The sequence below is a fragment of the Vipera berus genome, assembly GCF_964194415.1.
Source record: "Vipera berus genome assembly, chromosome: 2".
Taxonomy (NCBI): domain Eukaryota; kingdom Metazoa; phylum Chordata; class Lepidosauria; order Squamata; family Viperidae; genus Vipera; species Vipera berus.
Window position 1 is genome coordinate 40874001 of NC_138203.1, and position 21602 is coordinate 40895602.

The window sequence follows — 21602 nt, forward strand, 5'->3', positions numbered from 1 at the left end:
TCACTGACAGCTGCCGGCTATAAAAGCCGGCAAGTTATTCTATGTTTGTCTTTGCTCTAAATAAACCCTTTTATTAACTAGCCTGTCGTCCCGAGTGGTCCTTCGGCTACTTCACTGGCGACAAAGGTGGGATCGCTCCGGAGCTGAAGTCACAGCCAAGGAAGAGAGTTCCTGAGCTGAAGTCACGGCCGAGGAAGAGAGTTCCCGGCAAGAGCTGACACTGGAAGTTTTAACTTCCATAGGAGCAACCCAGGACCGGACGACATGGCAAACTTCGGCCGTGTGAGGGAATTCGATACCCGCCATCCCGAGAGATGGCAATCACACCTAGGCCAGGTCGAGGGATTCCTCCTCGTCAGTAAAATCACTGACGACAGAGCAAAGGCCGCCGCGCTACTATACATCAGCGGACCTCCAGTGTATGATGCTGCCGTGGGCCTGTTCAGCCCGGTGCCCATCACCGAGGTCTCCTACGCGGACCTGGTGGACCAGCTGAACAAGTACTATTTGCCGGCTCGCTCAGAACTGTACTGGCGGGTCCAATTTGCCCAGAAGAAACAGCGGCCAGACGAGCCCGCCAACGAGTTCATCGCTGGGGTCAGACACGCCGCGCGGAACTGCTGTTTTCCCGACTTGGAGGACCGCATCAGAGACCAGGTGGTGATCGGGTTGAGGGACGAGAGGCTGCAGAAGAAGCTGACATCCAAACCCGACATGAGCCTGGCAGAGCTGACCAGAGAAATCATGGCCTACGAGCACAGCCACAAGAAGAAGCCGACTACCACAACCCCAGAGAGCCCAGCGACCATCTTCCAAGAAAGCGCCTTCCTCAGCGACAGCGAAGAGTCGGTGGATTTCACCGACGGGGAAGCCCTGCAACGCAGAATGGAACGCAGGCAACCGAGGAGAGGCGACACTTCAGATCGCCGAAGGTCCAGGAACCCCCCTCCGCCACCGCCGCGTTACGAGCAACGGGCCGCCTGTGCCAGCTGCGGGGGCAACCATGCCCGAGGAAGCTGCCGGTTTAGGAACGCTAAGTGCCACAATTGCGGGAAGACCGGCCACATCAAACCGGTGTGCCGCAGCAAGGGCCGTGAGAACATCAATGATTTGGAGGCAAACTCCCCAGGTAGGCCAGCTACCCAGGCCAGCAGAGAAAAACCGCCAGGGCCCCTGGTAGAAACAATTGACAGGGTAAACAGCCTAAGCTCAAAGGTTAAGATCAGGGTAAGAATTCAGGGGGTGCCCTGCCTCATGGAAGTGGATTCAGGGTCAGCAGTCTCCTTAATTTCGCTTAAAACTTATCAGGAGATCTGTCAACAGGGAAAGGAAAAAATCCCTCTGAGGCAAACCCAGGTCCACCTAGCTGACTTCCAGAAAACCCCCATTCCTCTGGAAGGGAGGGCTAAGGTTACGGTGCAGTACAAAGAGTTCAAGGGTCCCTTAGAAGTCCTAGTTACGCCAGGGAACCGCACCAACTTGATAGGGTTAAACTGGTTCGAGCTGCTAGGAATCGCCATAACGGGGGTAAATACAATTCAATCACCCAGCCTAGAAGCCGTTTGCAACAAGTATGCAGACGTCTTCGATGGCACGTTAGGGAAATACACCGGTCCCCCCATCTCCTTACAGTTAAACCCAGCAATCCAACCAATTAAGATAAGAGCTAGGAGAGTACCCTTTGCCCTTAAAGAAAAAATTGAAAACGAACTCGATCGCCTCATAGGTCTTGGGGTGCTCGAACCAACGGAAGGGGGAAGCTGGGAGACCCCTATAGTCACCCCTATTAAACCTAACGGGGAAGTGAGATTATGTGCGGACTATAAAGCGACCCTCAACCTAGCCCTCAGTCCCCACGCTTACCCGGTGCCAGCAGTAAGGGACGTATTTGCTTCTATCCGCTCTGGCACCATTTTTGCCAAACTTGATCTCACGCAGGCGTATTTGCAACTGCCTGTCACTAATGACACGGCGGAAGCCCAGACAATTGTCACCCACCGCGGTGCCTTTAAAGTGAAAAGGCTCCAATTCGGCATATCGGCGGCCCCAGGTATTTTTCAGGGTATCATGGAGAAAACCCTGAAAGGAATACCCGGGGTCTGCCCCTATTTCGACGATGTTCTCATCGCCGGAGAAAACGAAGCAAACTTAGCTGACAGGCTGTCAGCTGTGCTAAGCCGGCTCAGAGAAGCCGGCCTCAAGCTGAAACGGGAAAAGTGCTCTATTGGAGTCACATCCACAGAATTCCTAGGGTACAAAATAGACGGCCAAGGCATCCACCCCACCACAGAAAAACTAAAGGCTATTCAAACAGCACCAAGCCCAAAGAATAAACAAGAGCTCCAAGCTTTTTTAGGATTATTAAACTTTTACCATGCCTTCCTTCCCCATAAAGCCACTATCGCGGAGCCTCTGCATAGGCTCCTGGACAAGGGAACTGTTTGGTCCTGGACCAAAATACATGAGAATAGTTTCCAATCATTAAAAAAGATTATTTGCCACAGCTCAACGATCACCCTTTTCAGAGAAGACACCCCAATATGCATCGCTTGCGATGCATCTCCCTACGGAATCGGGGCAGTGTTAAGTCATTTATTTAAGGATGGTACACAAAGACCCATAGCCTTTTATTCACGTACACTGTCTAAAGCAGAAAGAAACTACGCACAAATAGACAGAGAAGCCCTAGCAATAGTCGCAGGAGTTAAAAAATTTCACGACTACCTTTATGGGAGGCCCTTTACTATATTTACAGATCACAAACCCCTTCTGGGCATATTCACGTGGAATAAAACTACACCACAGATTCTCTCTCCAAGAATTCTACGGTGGTCCACATTCCTATCAGCCTATTCCTATCAGTTAATACATAAACCGGGGAAGGAATTAGGACACGCAGACTGCCTCAGCAGACTGCTCATTCAAAGCAAGGACTCAGATCCAGCCCCAGCTGGACAGATTCTAGCAATCTCTCAACTTCCAGATTGTCCCCTGTCCGCAAACATTATAGCCAAAAATTCAGCTACAGACAAAATACTTAGCAGAATTCTCAAATGGGCCACAACAGGGTGGCCAGCACAAAACCCACAAACCCAATTCCAGCCTTATTTTAGCAGAAAAAATGAAATATCCACTCATAAAGGATGCCTGCTGTGGGGAAATCGGGTCATAATACCAGAGAAAAACATAAACCAAACATTACACATATTACATGAAGGACATCCAGGCATAGTCAAGATGAAAGCTATGGCTAGAAGTTATGTCTGGTGGCCAGGCATAGATAAAGAAATAGAAAGATATGTGGGAGGGTGCTATACCTGTCAAGCGACCCGAAACGAGCCACCCCAAGCCCCAATTCACAAATGGGAGACTACGAGGAACCCATGGTCATGTATTCATTTAGATTTTGCAGGACCTATCCAGGGGCAAAGTTTCCTAATTGTAGTGGACAGCTATTCCAAATGGCTAGAAGTCACTCCCCTTAGAAAAACAACGTCAGGAGCCACGATACAAGCCTTAAGAAAAATATTCGCCACACATGGCCTTCCAGACACTATAGTTTCAGACAATGGACCTCAATTCACCTCTCGTGAATTTCAGATGTTCGCTATGAAGAATTGTATTAGACTGGTCACGTCTGCGCCGTTCCACCCATCGTCGAACGGGATGGCCGAAATTATGGTGCGGTCTACAAAAGAAGCTTTGAAAAAATTCGCAAAGGGGAACTGGCAACGCCGGCTCAGCCAGTTCCTCATGTCACAACATGCAACTCCATGCACAACAACGGGCAAATCACCGGCGGAACTAAGATGGGGGAGGAGGCTAATAACGCGGCTCGATAGACTGCACCCTGACACATACCTGGAGGAAAAAGAGCAAACCTACCCAACCCGCACACTCAAAACAGGGCAATTGATATGGGCACGGTCATACACGGACAAAAACAAGTGGGTCCAGGGGACAGTACTAAAACAAACGGGACCCATTTCATACCTAATAGCCACACAAACTCATGGCAACGTACGCCGTCATATCGACCAACTCAGACCCAGACAACCACCACACAACGCAGAACACCAACCAGAAGAACTGGAACTACAACCCCCCCCAGAAATACTACCTTTACCAAACCAAGAAGAAGAACAGCAAGAAAACGAACTACCAGAACCAGACGACCCACCACTTCCTCGCCGTTCTAACAGAAACCGAAGAGCCCCCGCCTACCTAAAGGACTACCAATGGGCAGGTTCCGGCAACCAAGGGGGTGGGAACGCTCCAGGGGAGGGGTAAGGGGTGTATTATATATGTATTATATTTATAAACAGTAAAATATACATCATTTAACAGGGTGTTAGAACTGAGGGAAACATTCTGACAGGAGAACACGCGGGAACTTTGACAGCTGTCAAAGTTCCCCGCACAGCGCAGGCGCAACCACTGACAGCTCGCGGCTGTCATAACACCGGACCATGCGGAAGCCTGAGCTGTCAAGAGAAGACGACGCGGATTGGTCCGGATTGACGCGGCGCCAAAATGAACGCTCCTGATTGGCCCTCACTGACAGCTGCCGGCTATAAAAGCCGGCAAGTTATTCTATGTTTGTCTTTGCTCTAAATAAACCCTTTTATTAACTAGCCTGTCGTCCCGAGTGGTCCTTCGGCTACTTCAACATATATTTATCTTTGAAACAATCTAATGGAAAAAAGTGTTACAACTTAACTTTCTGTTTAGAACTTTCTGTCCCTCCCCCGAATAGTATATTGGCTCTCCTTGTATCTTATGATATTATGTATTCTTTAATTTCTAGGAGAGCTGTTACAATTTCATGTGCTAAGGACTGCACCAGGAGCTGGCAATGTAACTGTTGACTGGGAAATTGTTGGCCATAATCTGGAACAAAACTTTGAAAATATTTCTGGCATGCTCTATTTTTTAGAGGTAGTTATCATTTATTTGCTTCACATGTCATAATGAAAAGAAAGTGTGAATGCTTGCACTTGATTTGAGAACAGATGGACTGGCAACTTTATTGCCTTATTTGCAATGCAAAATTATACATATCTGCTCAGATGTAAGCTATATTTAGACAAATGCAGTGGGACTTATTTCTAAGCGTGTAGCGCCTCTTCCCTAGTTCTTTTACAAGCACAGTAGGATTTGCTAGAATAAAACGTAATATTTGGATATTAATCTGTTATATCCTAAAACCTGCAGACTCTGCTAAATTGTGAATGTCGTAGTAACTTTGTGCCAGTGAGGAGCTTTTAATAATGGAATGTTCTTAGCAAGGAAGACTTCTCATAAGATGGTCGAGGCTAGTATTGCTTGTAATAAAACAACTTAGTAGATGAAAAGGTGATTTGTAGAAATGAGTTTCAATGTGTTAGAGGTAGTCCTCAACTTACAGGTGCAATTGAACCCAAAACGTATGTTGCTAAGTGAGACATTTGTTAAGTAAATTTTGTCCCAATTTATGACTTTTCTTGTCACAGTTGTTAAGTGAATCATTGCAGTTGTTCAGTTAGTATCATGGTTGTTAAGTGAATCTGGCTTCCCCATTGACTTTGCTTGTCAGAAGGTCACAATAGGTGATCGTGTGACCTTGGGACATAGTGCAACCATCATAAATATGAACCAGCTGCCAATATGAACTTTGATCATGTGACCATGGGGGTACTGCAATGGTCATAAGTGTGGGAAAACAATCATAAGTCACTTTCTTCACTGCTGTTGTAATTTTGAACAATCACTAAACAAATGTAAGTCGAGGACTACCGGTAAAACATTGAAACTCATTTCTACAAATCACCTTTTCATCTTCTAACTCCTTTTATTACAAGCAGTATTAGCCTGGTTCATCTATTATACAGTAGTTGTTAAATAACTGTCCTTTTTTGCTTTAACTAATAGGGGGCACTAAACGCAACACTTTATGTATACCTGCTGGATGACCAGATTCCTGAAGAAAAGAAAGAATATCACATAATCCTGCATAATATTAAAACTCAAGGTATCAATCTTGCAGATTAGTATAGCAAATCAAGATTGGTTCGTACATGATGACTAGATTATTTAATATCTTGTAATCTGAAGATGAATGCATTAGTGAATACAAACCATCAGTCTGAAATGCCATGAACAGTCTGTCTGAGTTAGTCTGTTCACAGATCCACAGAACCATTTAATGATTCAGTCTAACAGGAATATTGGATCAAAGTGAAGTCCTATCTAAGCCAGAATCTATGGTAGTCTACCAGATTTTGAGGACAATCGTTTAATATCCTCTGGGGCAAATCCTGTTTGGAGACAATTTGCTTTTGATTCCAAAAATAAGATATGATGTGTGATAATCATGATAAACATAATCTTCTTTAATTTCTTTATTACTTCTTTAAAACCATTTTAAGATATAATCAACTAGTCATTTTCTCTAGCCCAATAAGTAATTATTTTATGTGGTATTTTATGTCACAATCGGAATGAAAAGATTGATAGATCATGGTTTTATGAAAAACATATTGGAGTATCTTTTGCCATATACCACCGAACATTTTTTCTATTAAATTAAAGGGCACATTCCTTTGGGGAGCCATGCTTTTTAACATCATTTTTAAATTTATTTTTAGGCGTCACTTCTACTGGCAGTGCTATTTTGGATCATCAAGGATATGAAGCAGTTTTGACAGTAGAGGCTAGTGATGAACCTTATGGCATTCTGAATTTTGCATCTTCATCCAGAACTGTATTAGTCCAAGAGGAAAATAAGACGATTCAACTCTTCATTAACAGAGAATTTGGATCTTTAGGTCTGTAGATAGAAGAATGTAGGCTCTAAAGCATATTTTTGTACATATAGCTTCATTATTATTACTTTCTTACCTGCGATGTTTCACAATGTTATGTCATAAAAGCAGAAGAAAATGCATCAACATCCAAATAAATAACTCTGAAACTCTGAAAAAGGAATATATTTTCAATCTAACAGCTAAATTGATTCTGAGCAGGTATATTAGGTACCCTCTGTCAATAGTGGCTAGAGGGTGGATATTAGCACCCAACTAGCTTTCTTTTACTCAAATGCATACATAAATATACTGAAGTACACTCTATTCTCTACGTTGTTGATTGCAGTGTTGTAAATGGCTTTTCCTTTCACCCGATAAAAGAAGTAATGGACACAGTTGGGAAAGTCTTGTTTGAGAATTGAGTGAAATTTTAATTTAAACAGTGGCTTTCTAAACTTTTACTAAAATGATAAAAATACGAGGCATTTTATGGAAGGAATTTCATAATGACATACAGTAACACAGCAAAAAAGACAGTGCTTTTGGCTTATTTACAGTTCGTACCAGCCAATGCATTCTGAACATTCACTGGCCTGCTGTAACATATAAGGAAGAAGGTAGCTAGACCTAGATATCAAATATCTAGATATTTGCACATGTCCCAAAACTAGTATATTATGTTGTTGTTAGCTGCGAAGTCGAGTCTGACCCATCGCGACCCTATGGACAACGTTCCTCCAGGCCTTCCTGTCATCTACCATCTTCTGGAGTCCATTTAAGCTCACGCCTACTGCTTCTGTGACTCCATCCAGCCACCTCATTCTCTGTCGTCCCCTTCTTCTATTGCCCTCGATCTTTCCCAGCATTAGGCTCTTCTCCAGTGAGTCCTTCCTTCTCATTAGGTGGCCAAAGTATTTGAGTTTTAGCTTCAGGGTCTGGCCTTCTAAAGAGCAGTCAGGGTTGATCTCCTCTAGGACTGACCGGTTTGATCGCCTGGCAGTCCAAGGGATTAACAGGAGTCTTCTCCAGCACCACAGTTCAAAGGCCTCAATTCTTTGGCGCTCAGACTTTCTTATGGTCCAACTTTCACTGCCATACATTGCAACTGGGAAAACCATAGCCCTGACTATATGCGCTTTTGTTGACAGGGTAATGTCTCTGCTTTTTAGTGTACTGTCTACAATTGCCATGGCTTTCCTCCCCAGGAGCAAGCGTCTTTTAATTTCTTGGCTACAGTCCCCATCTGCAGTGATCTTGGAGCCCAGGAAAATAAAATCTGTCACTACCTCCATTTCTTCCCCATGTATTTCCCAGGAATTGAGAGGGCCGGATGCCATGATCTTGGTTTTCTTAATGTTAAGTTTCAACCGAAGTTTTGCACTCTCCTTCTTCACCCGGATCAAGAGGCTCTTTAGTTCTTCTTCACTTTCTGCCATTAGAGTGGTATCATCTGCATATCTTAGGTTGTTGATATTTCTTCCGACAATCTTAATTCCAACTTTTGATTCATCTAGCCCTGCTTTTCTCATGATGTACTCTGCATATAAATTAAATAAGCAGGGTGACAGTATATAGCCTTGCCAGACTCCTTTCCCAATTTTGAACCAATCAGTGGTTCCGTGTCCTGTTCTCACTGTTGCTTCTTGGCCCACATATAGGTTTCTCAAGAGACAAATAAGATGGTCTGGTACGCCCATCTCTTTAAGAACTTGCCACAGTTTGTTATGATCCACACAATCAAAGGCTTTAGCATAGTCAATGAAACAGAAGTAGATGTTTTTCTGAAACTCCCTAGCTTTCTCCATGATCCAGCGTATGTTGGCAATTTGATCTCTAGTTCCTCTGCCTCTTCGAAATCCTGCTGTATTTCTGGTAGTTCTCGATCCACATACTGCTGGAGTCTAGCTTGTAGGATTTTAAGCATAACTTTACTAGCATGAGAAATGAGTGCAATGGTGCGATAGTTTGAACATTCTTTGGCACTGCCTTTCTTTGGAATTGGAATTTAAACTGATCTTTTCCAATCCTGTGGCCACTTTAGGTTGTCTGGCTTGAGGTCAGTGACCACCTCATTGTGATTGTCAGGGACGTTAAGCTCATTCTTGTACAGTTCTTCTGTGTAATTTTTCCACCTCTTCTTAATCTCTTCTGCCTCTGTTAGGTCCCTGCCATTTTGGTCCTTTATCATGCCCATTTTTGCATGAAACGTTCCCTTCATCTCTCCAATTTTCTTGAAAAGATCTCTGGTCCTCCCCATTCTATTGTTTTCTTCTATTTCTTTGCACTGTTCATTTAAGAAGGCATTCTTATCTCTTCTAACTATTCTCTGGAATTCTGCATTCAATTAGGCGTATCTTTCTTTTCTCCCTTGCTTTTCGCTTCCCTCCTTTCCTCAGCTATTTGCAAAGCTTCCTCAGACAGCCATTTTGCTTTCTTGCATTTCTTTTTCTTTGGGATGGTTTTGGTTGCTACCTCTTGCACAATGTTACGAACCTCTGTCCATAGTTCTTCAGGCACTCTGTCTATCAGATCTAATTCCTTAAATCTATTTGTCACCTCTACTGTATATTCAACAGGGATATGATTTAATTCATACCTGAGTGGCCTAGTGCTTTTCCCTACTTTCTTCAGTTTAAGCCTAAACTTTGCAATGAGAAGCTCATGGTCTGAGCCACAGTCAGCTCCTGGTCTTGTTTTTACTGACTATATAGAGCTTCTCCATCTTTGGCTGCAGAGCATATAGTCAATCTGCTTTCTATGTTGACCGTCTGGTGATGTCCATGTGTAGAGCCGTCTCTTGGGTTGCTGGAAAAGAGTGTTTGCTATGACCATCGTATTCTCTTGACAAAATTCTATCAGCCTGTGCCCTGCTTCATTTTGTACTCCAAGGCCAAACTTGCCTGTTATTCCGGTTATCTTCTGGCTTCCTACTTTAGCATTCCAATCCACCATGATGATAAGGACATCATTTTTGGTGTTAGTTCTATAAGGTGCTGTAAGGCTTCATAGAACAGGTCAATTTCATCCTCTTCAGCACTGGTGGTTGGGGCATAGACTTGGACTACTGTGATATTGAATGATTTGCCTTGGATTCGAACTGAGATCATTCTATCATTTTGAGGATTGTATCCCAGTATTGCTTTTCCTACTCTTTTATTGACTATGAAGGCTACTCCATTTCTTCTGAGGGATTCTTGCCCGCAGTAGTATACCTGATGGTCATCTGAATTAAATTCACCCATTCCTGTCCATTTTAGTTCGCTGATTCCTAAGATGTCGATGTTCAGTCTTGTCATCTCTTGTTTGACCACGTCCAGCTTTCCTTGATTCATGGATCTTACATTCCAGATTCCTATGGAAAAAAAATCTTTACAGCATCGGACTTTCCTTTTACCACCAGACACATCCACAGCTGAGCGTCCTTTCAGCTTTGGCCCAGTCGCTTCATTCTTTCTGGCGCTATTAGTACTAGCCCTCTGCTCTTCCCCAGTAGCATATTGGATGCCTTCCGACCTGAGGGGCTCATCTTCCAGCATCATATCATTTTGCCTTTTGGTACTGTCCATAGGGTTTTCATGGCAAAGATACTGGAGTGGATTGCCATTTCCTTCTCCAGTGGATCAGGTTTTGTCAGAACTCTCTGCTATGACCTTTCCATCTTGGGTGGCCCTGCATGGCATAGCTCATAGCTTCATTGAATTACGCAAGCCCCTTCGCCATGACAAGGCAGTAATCCATGAAGGGGTACTTAGTATATTATACCACAATATTTATGTATTTATGCGATCATTATGTCATAATCACTAGATTTCACATTACTATTAAAAGTGCAAAGCAGATGCAAAATATAGCAGCCATTTTTAAATGCTAAACTTCAAAATAGCTGTAGTTTTCTAAGACACCTCTGGTATTACAAATAATAACTCTGCAAACAAGAGGAACAGCAAGTTCAGAAAAATGCAAACGTTTGAAAAAATACACAAAGTTGTTAAAGAAAAATCCAAGTTTTTTTTTTTATTAAAAAAGCATCCTAGTGGGTATGGAATATTAACCATGCTCCATCAGCATGGGTACTGGGCATGATATGATTATCAAAATCCAAGTATGATGGACAAATAAAAGAAGCATCTTGATATAAGTCAAAGATGTATCTATAATGCTGGACAGAAGCTCATTACGCTGCCCTTTCAGTTGCATGTCTCACATCTCTGATATGCATAGATATGTCATAATTTACAAATCATTCTCTGATGTTTTAACTTGTTACAAAATATAGTCTTATTTTTTAATTACATCTGAATTCTATATGTTTACCAGGTGTTGTCAATGTAACCTACACAACAATTTCAGGATTTCTTGGGGCATTGGCTGAACCAGGAGTTGATTATATACCTATATCAGGATCAGTTCTTTTGAAAGAAGGTGTAACAACAGCCACCATAAATATTACTATTCTAGAGGTAAATTGTAATTCTACTCAGTAAAGGGAAAAAAAGGAGAGAGTTTGATTTTGATGAATGCAGGATTTAGGCCATAATTTCTAATTTTCATGGGGAAATTCTTTGCTCTTTTGGTTGATGGAAAAATCCAAGAGGAACAGTTAATCACACAAAGAGAACTTAGATTTATACAAGTGGAATAAATCTGTTTCATTACACTGGTTTCCCTACCATCTGCCACATTTTATAATGTTTAAAATGAATAATGCAGTGTTCCATATTTTTTTCTATTTCATTTCCTGATTACATTACTTGTAGTAAATCTTGTGGTTGGAAACAAGCCTGGCTAGTATTATATTATTTGAAAAGTTGTAATATTTCATTTGACATGCATAACAGGAAAATTTGTAAGGCCTAGTAATTCCATTAGGACTGAGGATGGTAGTTACACACGGTGCATAATAGATGTTTTAAGTGCAAAGTTATGCTAATTTAGAAATAATTTTCAAGTGGACTATAACATGAGTATGTGTTGTGTTTTTGTTTTACAGGATGATATTCCAGAAATGCAAGAATATTTTTTTATTAATCTAACATCTGTGAAACTTGTCACATATCCTTTGACATCTTTTCCTCCCAGACTTGGTAGAAATATTACAACTTTCCATCATGATTTCTTTATATATCTCTATTAAATTTGTACATTTTTAAAATATTTTGTACCAGTGTTAATATATATAAAAATATCTGTTACTCTTATTAGCAAGCTTTCACAATATGTTGTTCTAAAAAAATAAAACTAACAGAATAGACTTGTCAATGACGTTTCATAAGTAAATTTAATTAGTCAAATTCACATAGAATAAGAACCTGTTTGTATTACTTACAATAGTAAATCTTGCTTATTGTAGAGGAAGAGTGTGATGATGTGTGGTCCCACACTGCTGTTCTACAGTAGGACAACTATTAAATCAACCAGTGGTTACTTTATATTTAAAAATGGCATGTAAAGCATTAGCACATATCTTATTCACATTTTCTACAAATATCAGGTAATATAAACGCTTGGAAAAATAAAGAAAACCTCAAAATTTGCTTCAGGCTTCAAAATTGTAACTTAGAATTCCTCATGAACCTTAGGCTGGTATATTATTTTTGGTTTGGTTCACCATTTCCAAAACACATCATATTTCCTGTTACTGGTGCTAAAACAATATATATTCTAATATTTTCAATTTGATCTTTATTTTGCATTTGTGTAGAACTGATTAGGTTAATTCACTACAAGTTGAAAAATAAATAGAAAAAATGTGCCAATAGGTTTAAGATGTGTTTATGACTGATAGCACAGAGAATATTTAGGAATAGTTGGATTATATTAGAATAGTAAGTAATTATTCATTAATATTCTACTTTTTCCCAGAAGCATTTGGAGAGAATGATAGTTAATTAATATTATACATACGTTAATACATAATTTATACTTCTAAGCATTTATGTATAGATCTACAGTACTATATAAAATATTTTTCTTGTTATTTTTAGACATGGATGGTTTAACAGCACAGATAATTATTGATACTAATGATGGAGCAAGAGGAGTAATAAATTGGCAAAATACAAGGTAAGCTTAATTTTCAGTTCACTTGTTTCATTTTTTTCAATTGTTAGTTTGCTCAGCTGAAATCTTTCATGACGTGAATCATGCTGGCACTAAAGACAGTAGGAAATGTAGTCAGCCATTCCTGGAAACAAAATATGGGCTCTCAGTAGTCCAGGACAGCCAAGGTATCATTATCAGAAATGTACCTAATCTACATTTAAGTGATATAGGTGGTTTCAAGGATCTCAAAGTGTAGATAAGATGGTGGCATGAATTAGAAGGTTTTATTAAATATTTATTAAATATTTATTAAATATTGAGAACAATCTGTAGAAGAAAAAGGAATGCTACTTGAACCAAAATGGAACCAGGCTGCTGGTCCATTCCAGTAAAAAGGTGGCAGAGTAGTTTTAAACAGATCTGTGGGTGAAAGTCACCAAATACTGGGCAACATCCAGTTGAGAAAGGTGTAGAAAATACTATAGAATAGCCATCAAGACACCTTAGTGAAACGGTGGTGATGACTTTCAGGAGATAAATAGGGGGGAAAAAAGGTCATGAAAATGTTAACACTAACAACGTTTGAAATAGGATGCATGTTATGAGCATGTCTGATGAATCAGATTATAAATTAAAGTAGCAGGACTTGACAAATTCTGACCTTGGAACTCTGGAGACAGCAGGCTGCCAGATACTGTATTTGGAAATGAAGGTCACAAAGGGCAGAACCTGCTGGATGATAGGCTTGTGATTTGGGGAGCAAGTAATCACCCACTTCTAGCAGAAGAATAATAGCAGACTGAGTCACATATCTTAGACCATGAGTAGAAAAAGAAAAGTCCTCACACAGGTGCACCAAGATAAACAAATACTTAGTATAATGTACCAAGCTCCTGGCATAATAACAACAACAATAACTTTATTGTCACTTTGAATGTACACCAATCAGCATACATAAAAATGAGATTTTGTTGCATACAGCTCTCAAAGGGTCACCACCTACAATATACATTCCTTGTTCGTGGCCAGCTCAAGCTCTCAGGCTTCAGAACGTCTATTTTAGTCTCTAGGGAGTGAACGATGGCAAACAGGACAGATGGAAATGGAGCTCCATGAGTAATCATGAGTGTCCAAACATTATTTATTTATTTATTTATTATTGGGACTTATATGCCGCCCTATCTCCCGAAGGACTCAGCGCGGCTAACAACAATAAAATACAATAATACAGAAGTTTAAAAAAATTTAAATTAATGGCCCCAGTAGAATAAATTAAAATTAAAAATTAAAATAAGTTAAAAATTAAAAACATAATTAAAATCCCTGTCAGTCCAGGTCAGCCTTTGAAAAGTATGCTTTTATTTAGTTGGGTCCACCCACCAATCCTGGTGTCTGAAATTTTCTGTCTTGCATCACTCTCCAGGCCGCTTAAATGTGCTGTAAAAGTCTGGAATTCTTCCAGTCAAATTTAGGTCAGTTGAGTGGGAATGTAGGAAGGAAAGAAAAAAAACCTCTTTTGTCTATTAAAGAGTTTTCCAATTTTTTAGTCCATTCAGGGGATAGTGGTTGTACTATCTTTCCTGGAGGATTTTACCAGCAATACAGTAACTCATTCTTTTATCACTCACATTTGGAGGACTACAGTTCATTCTGTATAGAGTTGCTCTTAAAGATAAAACTTGTGCACAATTCAGCCACCCCCACTCCTTTGAATGGTAGAAGATGCTACAGCAGGATAATGCCAATCTAGTGTCAGCTTCATTAAGTACCTGTAGATTTTTTGGGTCCAATTCAAAGTGTTCCTTGTCACCTCTGAAACGCTTTGTAACTTAGATATTTCCTACTTCCAGGATAATGGCCCAAGTAGAATCCATCTGCTTGACGCATGTAGACAGAGAAGGGATGCTGTAGATGATTGCACCTCAGATGCTAAAAGGGTGGGAGTCCAAATACAAGCTTTCTTGGTCATTACCCTCTCAGCCTCAACAGCTGTTCCTCTGAGTTAAAATTACACCTTCTGTACTTAAATTTACTTAGTGTCATTTTGAAAAGTAATAAAATATTTTTTTCCAGATTGCCTTTGCATATGGTAAATGATAGGATTGTGGTAATTAAAGAATCAGGGATTCTATCTTGCTTTTGATAGATTAATGTTTTGCTTTTATTTTGGACGTTCATTTGTTTTAAGCCACCAAGAGCTATTTGATAAGCTAGCCTATAAATATTTAAATAAAGAAATCATAGGTAACTTTTCTTTTTTTTTCCCTTCAGGTTTGATGTAAATGAAGTAAATGTAAACTTAACATTAGTGATATTCCGGGACCGAGGATTGTATGGTAATGTGTCCTTATTCTTGTATGCTCAGAATCTGGAAGCATATCAGGGACTGGACTTTAATCTTTCTTCAAGGGTAAGAACAAACCATCATAGAAAACCATTTTTTCATAATATAAAATGGATGCTTTGTTTCAGGGAAAAGTGTAAGCAATTGTACCCTGAACATTAGGACTGTGGAAAGCTTCAAAGTTCATCCCATTTCTTCAATAATAAGTTTTTCAATTTAAAAAAACATCAGCATGACACTTTGTTTATAAATACACTATGCACTTGCATAGGTCTTTAAACTTCCAAAGAAAGTTAGATGTTGGGATATGTAACTCTTTTATGTTTATTGCACGTATTTTATCATTTTAAGATGATTTGTACTTTTTCAAATATTTCTGTAGATCCTTTGTAAAAGTCACAAAAAATTACATTTCTCTGTACATTTTTATGCATTGCTTTTCAACATATTATTTAAACACATTTACAATATGTTTCATTATAGACTCTTTGTTTTACTGATGGAGAAAGATATAAATATATTGAGGTTCAAATTTTTGATGATGAGATTCCTGAAAGAGATGAGAGATTCCAACTAATTTTAACAAATCCATCTCTTGGATTAGAATTGGGAGAAAATACAACAGGTAAAATTAATGAATTTGGAATTGGTATTTTATTTTGTGATTGCCTTGGTTCTATTCTCAGTTACTCATGCCCAGGTCACCTCCAGAATAGATTACTATATGATAGCATGTTCTACATGCAGCTGTCTGTTGAAAGCATCTGGAAGCTACAAGGGGTGTAAAGTGTGTTCCTTAGTCAGAATAGGTAAAACCTCTATTATGTGAGCTACACTATCCATGTTCTATTCAAGGTACTGATGATGACCTATAAAGCCACCATGGCAATGTGCTAGTTATTTGAGGGACCACCTTTCCCCAGTTACATCTACTCATCCAGTCAAGGCTGGCATGAGGTACATGAGATCCTGTCCACAAAACACATCATCTGACAGGGCCCAGGCGGAGAGCCTTTTCTGCCACAGCACCTGCCCTTGAGAACATCATCCCACCCCACCGTCCACCGTCCCTCAAGGTTAGGCTGATCTTGCTGGCATTTTGGAAGGTTCTCAAGACATGGTTCTGTCATTATGCCTGGAGACCAGTGGTGGTATTGAATCAATTAGCCAGCTGTATTGTTAGTGACTGTTGACAGCCCTCTCCTGTTAAAAGTTTTAATTGTTTTATTTGGTTTTTAATGGTTTTATTTTGGTTGTTTATTTCTAACTATTGTTTTCTATTTTTAAGTCTGTGAACCACTGAGAATCACGTGGGTGAATTGAATGAATGAAAGAGTAAATGAATATGCCAACTTATTATTAATAACAGTGGATACTTGTGCATTATTCTTTATAAAGGTAAAAAAGGTAAAGGTTCCCCCGCACATGTGTGCTAGTCATTTCCAACTGTAGGGGCCGGTGCTCATCTCCATTTCAAAGCCGAAGAGCCAGCGCTTGTCCGTGGTCATGTGGCCGGCATGACTAGACACCAAAGGCACACGGAACGCTGTTACCTTCCCACCGTAGTGGTCCCTATTTTTCTACTTGCATTTTTACGTGCTTTCGAACTGCTAGGTTGGCAGAAGCTGGGACAAGTAACAGGCGCTCACTCTGTTATGCGGCACTCGGGATTCAACCCGCCAAACTGCCGACCTTCTGATCGACAAGCTCAGCGTCCTAACCCACTGAGCCACCGCATCCCTTATTTATTCTTTATAGTCATAAGCAATTTACATAATTCCCTAAATTACTAATAGTTAGCAATGATCGGTTGGCAGTCTGCCGTATTGTTTTGCAATTACCTATATTGTTGTGCAATTTTTTTTATTTTTATTTTTTGGTAAGGTGTGTTGCTAAAAGTTTTCAGTTCTTTTCAGTATTGAAGATAAGACAATATAACAGGACAATATGAAACCTTCTGACACTTTTAAAACATTATTTTCACTTTATAGTTCTTAATGCAGAAAACTATGTAGATTTCATATTTAAACAAAAATAATGGGATCAGTAGAATAACATTTATATTTATTATGAGAGTTTTTTCTTGTTTGATGTAGCTTTGAAATGCTGAATTTTAGTTGTTCTTCAGGACTATGTTTTTCAAACCTTGCAAAACAAAACTGGAGCACAAATTTTCCTTGTAGGTATTAGAAATAGAAGTCTTAATTTATTGTTATTATAATTATTTATAATCTTAATAAACTTTGTTATCTTCCACAAATTTATACTAAGAAAAATCTCAGATATATACTGTACCTGAATTTAGATACCAATATTGATAATAGTGTCATGTATTAAATTATATAGAAGTATTTCCTAATGAATATGTTATGTATTAAGGTGATCATTTCTTTTATTATCTGTTCAAAGCAACAATTACTATTCTGGCCAATGATGACGGTCATGGAGTTTTGTCCTTCAACAATAGTGAACATTTTCTCCTAAGGGAACAGACAGCACTTCATCTAATGGAAAGTGTTGCAATACTGAATATTATCAGAGAACCTCCTCAAGGAATATTTGGAATAGTGACTGTCCAATACATAGTGCAAGAGATAAATTCTTCTGAAGCATCAGTAGATTTGACTCCATCACAGGGTTATATTGTTCTAGAAGAGGGAATAAGAGTCAAGGTAACATACAACAAGTAGTTTCTACAAAACATAAAAAATATTGTTTATTTAAGAAATAAAATACATAAATTGGTTTACATCAATAAACATGTACATTGTACTACTTGCCTTAAGAACTAATTTACGAATTGCACAGGATGATTGTATTGATTTGGATTGTAGGCAGAAGAGATTTAGATATTCAAATATTTTGCCCTTTCAAAAACAAAGTTTTTTTGGCTGACATCGCAGTACATGTTTATTTGGAAATATTTATTTCAACATCAATTATTTTTGAAAATACATACGCTTTGTTGGACATCTTATTTGGTAGGTTCTGATGAGTTACTACAAATAGATGGAAAATATGATATTTATATGCTTCTGTTTTAGAATAATAGTGCTTATTAAGAATATTTGTAATTACTTAGGAGTTGTGAAATTATTGTACAGCAGAGGTGTCAAACTGCCAGCCCACAGGCCAGATGCATCTTTTGGATGCCGCACCCACCACATTGCTGGCAATGGTGAAAAGGCTCCGATATGTTGTGCGACGTCATGTGACATCGCGAGTTTAACATGTCTGTTGTAGTGTTTCATTGCTGATTATAACTGATTCAAGATTTTGATACTTGATTTTAAATATAATATTTTGAAGAATAAATTTTTTTTAGGTTATAATATAATGTAAATTTCAATATGGGGTCCTTGGTGTTCTCTGAGCTTGGTTGTTTTTGTTGCAGACATTTCTTTACCCAACCTAGGTAACATCATCAGTGCATGATGATGTCATCTGGTTTGGGTAATGAAGCATCTACAACAGGGGTGTCAAACTGCCGCCCTGCAGGCCAGACATGTCATCCGGAAGCCGCACCCTCCCCATTGCCAGCAATGGCAAAACCATTCCGATATGTTGTGTGATGTCACATGACATCGCGAGTTTGACATGTCTGATCTACAAGAAAACAACCAAACTCAGAGAGCACTAAGGACCCATCATTTCAACCCTGAACTACAAATATTCTTATTTATTGGTAAATTTCAATGCTTTTAAATACATATTTTCTCATTGTTCCATCAGTATATTGTGTCCACAGTTTTTAACCAATTTTATTCTACCATCTTTCACATGTTCTTCTTGTACTTCTTCCATTTCAAATTTCAATAAAAGTTTTAGTAATTTTAGGAATTACATTTTCATCATTTGTACATAGTTCATATTCTGTCTTTTGCTGCTCGGTTCCAAATGTCCTATTAACTATGCATATGAAAACCACTGAAAATTAAATCCCAATTGACAACTAAATCCCTCTGCAGCCAATTGCTTTTTTGATTTCATTTTATATTCACTATGTTCCTGTTAAACAACTCTTGATAAGTTAACAATTTTTCTTTACCTGTTGTTTTTTCCTGATGTATTAATAAGTTAAAGAGATATACAAATAATAAATTAATGGAATGACCTGGATATTTTTTCTGATATTGGATTTACAAAAGAGCTTTGTGAAAGCTTTGAAAAAAAATGTGGCAAAAAAATCAAAAGACATCAAGTTATTGGAAGTAATTTCTTTATATATTTATTTTCATTTTATTTTATTTAGTTTGTATTAGTTTTTATTTTTGTAATAGTAATTTTTAATAAAATTGCGATTAAAAATAAATTGTCCCCAACAATGACAGTTTCTTCCATCCTAACATGTCCTCCTTGATTTCATTCCATGTCTTAATGCAATTATACTGATATCCAAGGTTTTGATACTAATATGTTGCTTTTTATTCAGAATCTGCATATTAGTGCCATCCTGGATGCTGAACCAGAAATGGATGAACATTTCATTGTTACACTGTTCAATCCAACTGGTGGAGCCAGATTGGGTGCAAGAACTGAAACGCTGATCACAGTGTTGCAAAATCAAGCCCCCTTGGGACTTTTCAGTATCTTTCCAGTTACAGAAAGGTAACTTTTGTGTTAGGTCAGAAATTAATTTGATAGTTATATATAAAAGTTAACATACTTTAGTCTTTAGTCTACTTAAATTTCTTGATATTTATAACACAGAAAAAGGCAAATGTCAGAGTTATAGATATATAAAAATGTCATAAAGAAGATAAATAGCCACCATAAATGTTGATAGTAATTTTTTCATTACTTATTATCAATATATTTTAATGGGAGAGAGTATACAAATATTTTAAATACATTAAATAATAGTTATACATTTAAATGCTTCTATATATTGACCATCTTTTCCTTAACAGTAGACATTTGGAGATTTCATTAACATTTTCTAGCTTCAGTTTTTATTCCTGGTCTAAACTGTTTTATTGTTGATGGAATATGGTACTGTGCCAGTTCTATTAAAATAAATCTGTGTACTTCTCTGTTTTGCTTTCCTTGGATCCCATGGCAAACGATAAGCAGCCCAAACTAGAAATGTGCAAAACCATTCTGAAGGTTGCCTTGTGCTGCAAACAAAGCAAACTACTTCTCAAGAGTGATGAATGCCATGTCTTCTAAATGGCTTAACTGATTTTGAGGCTCCCACTTGAACTGACTGTGTATGAATGCACAGGGTAACACAGCTTTTAGGATGACTTATGATCAGTACAGCAACAGTCCTGGAAGAACTATCTGGGCACATGCACGGCCAGAGACAAAGTTGTGAGGCCCTTGAACTGGCCTGACTCCATCAGTGCTCCACTCAGTTGACAAAGCACTCTCCAGATGTTTTTGCACAATCTGTTCTGTATTCACCCAAGCCAGTGACATTTATTTCTAAGTAAATATGTACAGTGGTATCTTTTGAATACACCATGAAAATTTTAAAGAACCACAGGTTACATTTCTAAATATGTTGCTATAATTTATAGAATATTTACATTATACGTAGTATCTACTCTCAAAACTACTATGAAAAAGTCTGCTATTTTAACATCAATATGTCAGATTTTACATGTGCTGAAAAACAGCTTATTTACAATCAGTATGCCGATAGAACACCTTCCTTGTATTTTTATTTTATCATTTACTTAGTTGTATAGCACTTGGAGAAATGAATCTGAAAAAGGATCACTATTTATATACTTTGTTAAATCTTCCATAATTCTTAGGACAAATTCTATTATAGTTGAGGAAGCAAACACTGCAGTCTACTTGAAAATATCTCGGAGCAATGGACTCAATACATCAGTGAGTGTGGAATGGGAAACACGACCTGATTCTGCATTTGGGATAAGTAAGTCAATTCATGGGTTTTGATAGGTTATAGAGGACCGGTTTTTATAACTCATGCATTGTAGTAGTAGTAGTAGTAGTAGTAGTAGTAGTAGTAGTAGTAGTAGTAGTAGTAGTAATAATAATAATAATAATAATAATAATAATAATAACAACAACAATAATTTAATTTCTATACCGCCCTTCTCCCGAAGGACTCAGGGCGGTGTACAGGGCAATACAATAAAGTAATCACAGAGAACTAATGCCCCTTCTATAGACAATGACTGTATCCATCCAAGGTTGACTTTGTGCCTTTTTGTGGCTTATATATGTTCTGGGATTCTGTGTTGATCTCATAGCATCCCGAAACATATGTAAGCCTTGGAAGCTGAATCAATTAGCCACTGGGTTAGCTTTCCCTCTAGAAAAAAATCCAAGAAGTCTGTGCTGTTTTTTGTGTGTGCTGTAAATCAAGTAGTTTCCCATTGGAAGTGTCCGTTTGGTTCCCTTAATTTCATTTTACCTGATCCCTTTCTTCCCCAAAATGTGACTTCTTAAGGGTT

At 38.7% G+C, this 21602-nt stretch overlaps 1 protein-coding gene across 1 annotated transcript in view; it reads left to right on the top strand.

Moving 5' to 3' along the window:
* ADGRV1 (adhesion G protein-coupled receptor V1) overlaps nt 1-21602 on the top strand; it is a gene marked incomplete at its 5' end in the record, with an annotated part of 265197 nt that overhangs the window by 63981 nt on the left and 179614 nt on the right. Inside the window, 11 exons of the mRNA XM_081318856.1 lie at nt 4808-4938; nt 5911-6010; nt 6627-6806; nt 11103-11245; nt 11776-11869; nt 12770-12848; nt 15099-15237; nt 15655-15796; nt 17581-17843; nt 19604-19779; nt 20934-21058. Of these exons, the coding sequence (XP_081174982.1) occupies nt 4808-4938; nt 5911-6010; nt 6627-6806; nt 11103-11245; nt 11776-11869; nt 12770-12848; nt 15099-15237; nt 15655-15796; nt 17581-17843; nt 19604-19779; nt 20934-21058 (1572 nt within the window). The remainder of the gene's footprint in view (nt 1-4807; nt 4939-5910; nt 6011-6626; nt 6807-11102; nt 11246-11775; nt 11870-12769; nt 12849-15098; nt 15238-15654; nt 15797-17580; nt 17844-19603; nt 19780-20933; nt 21059-21602) is intronic.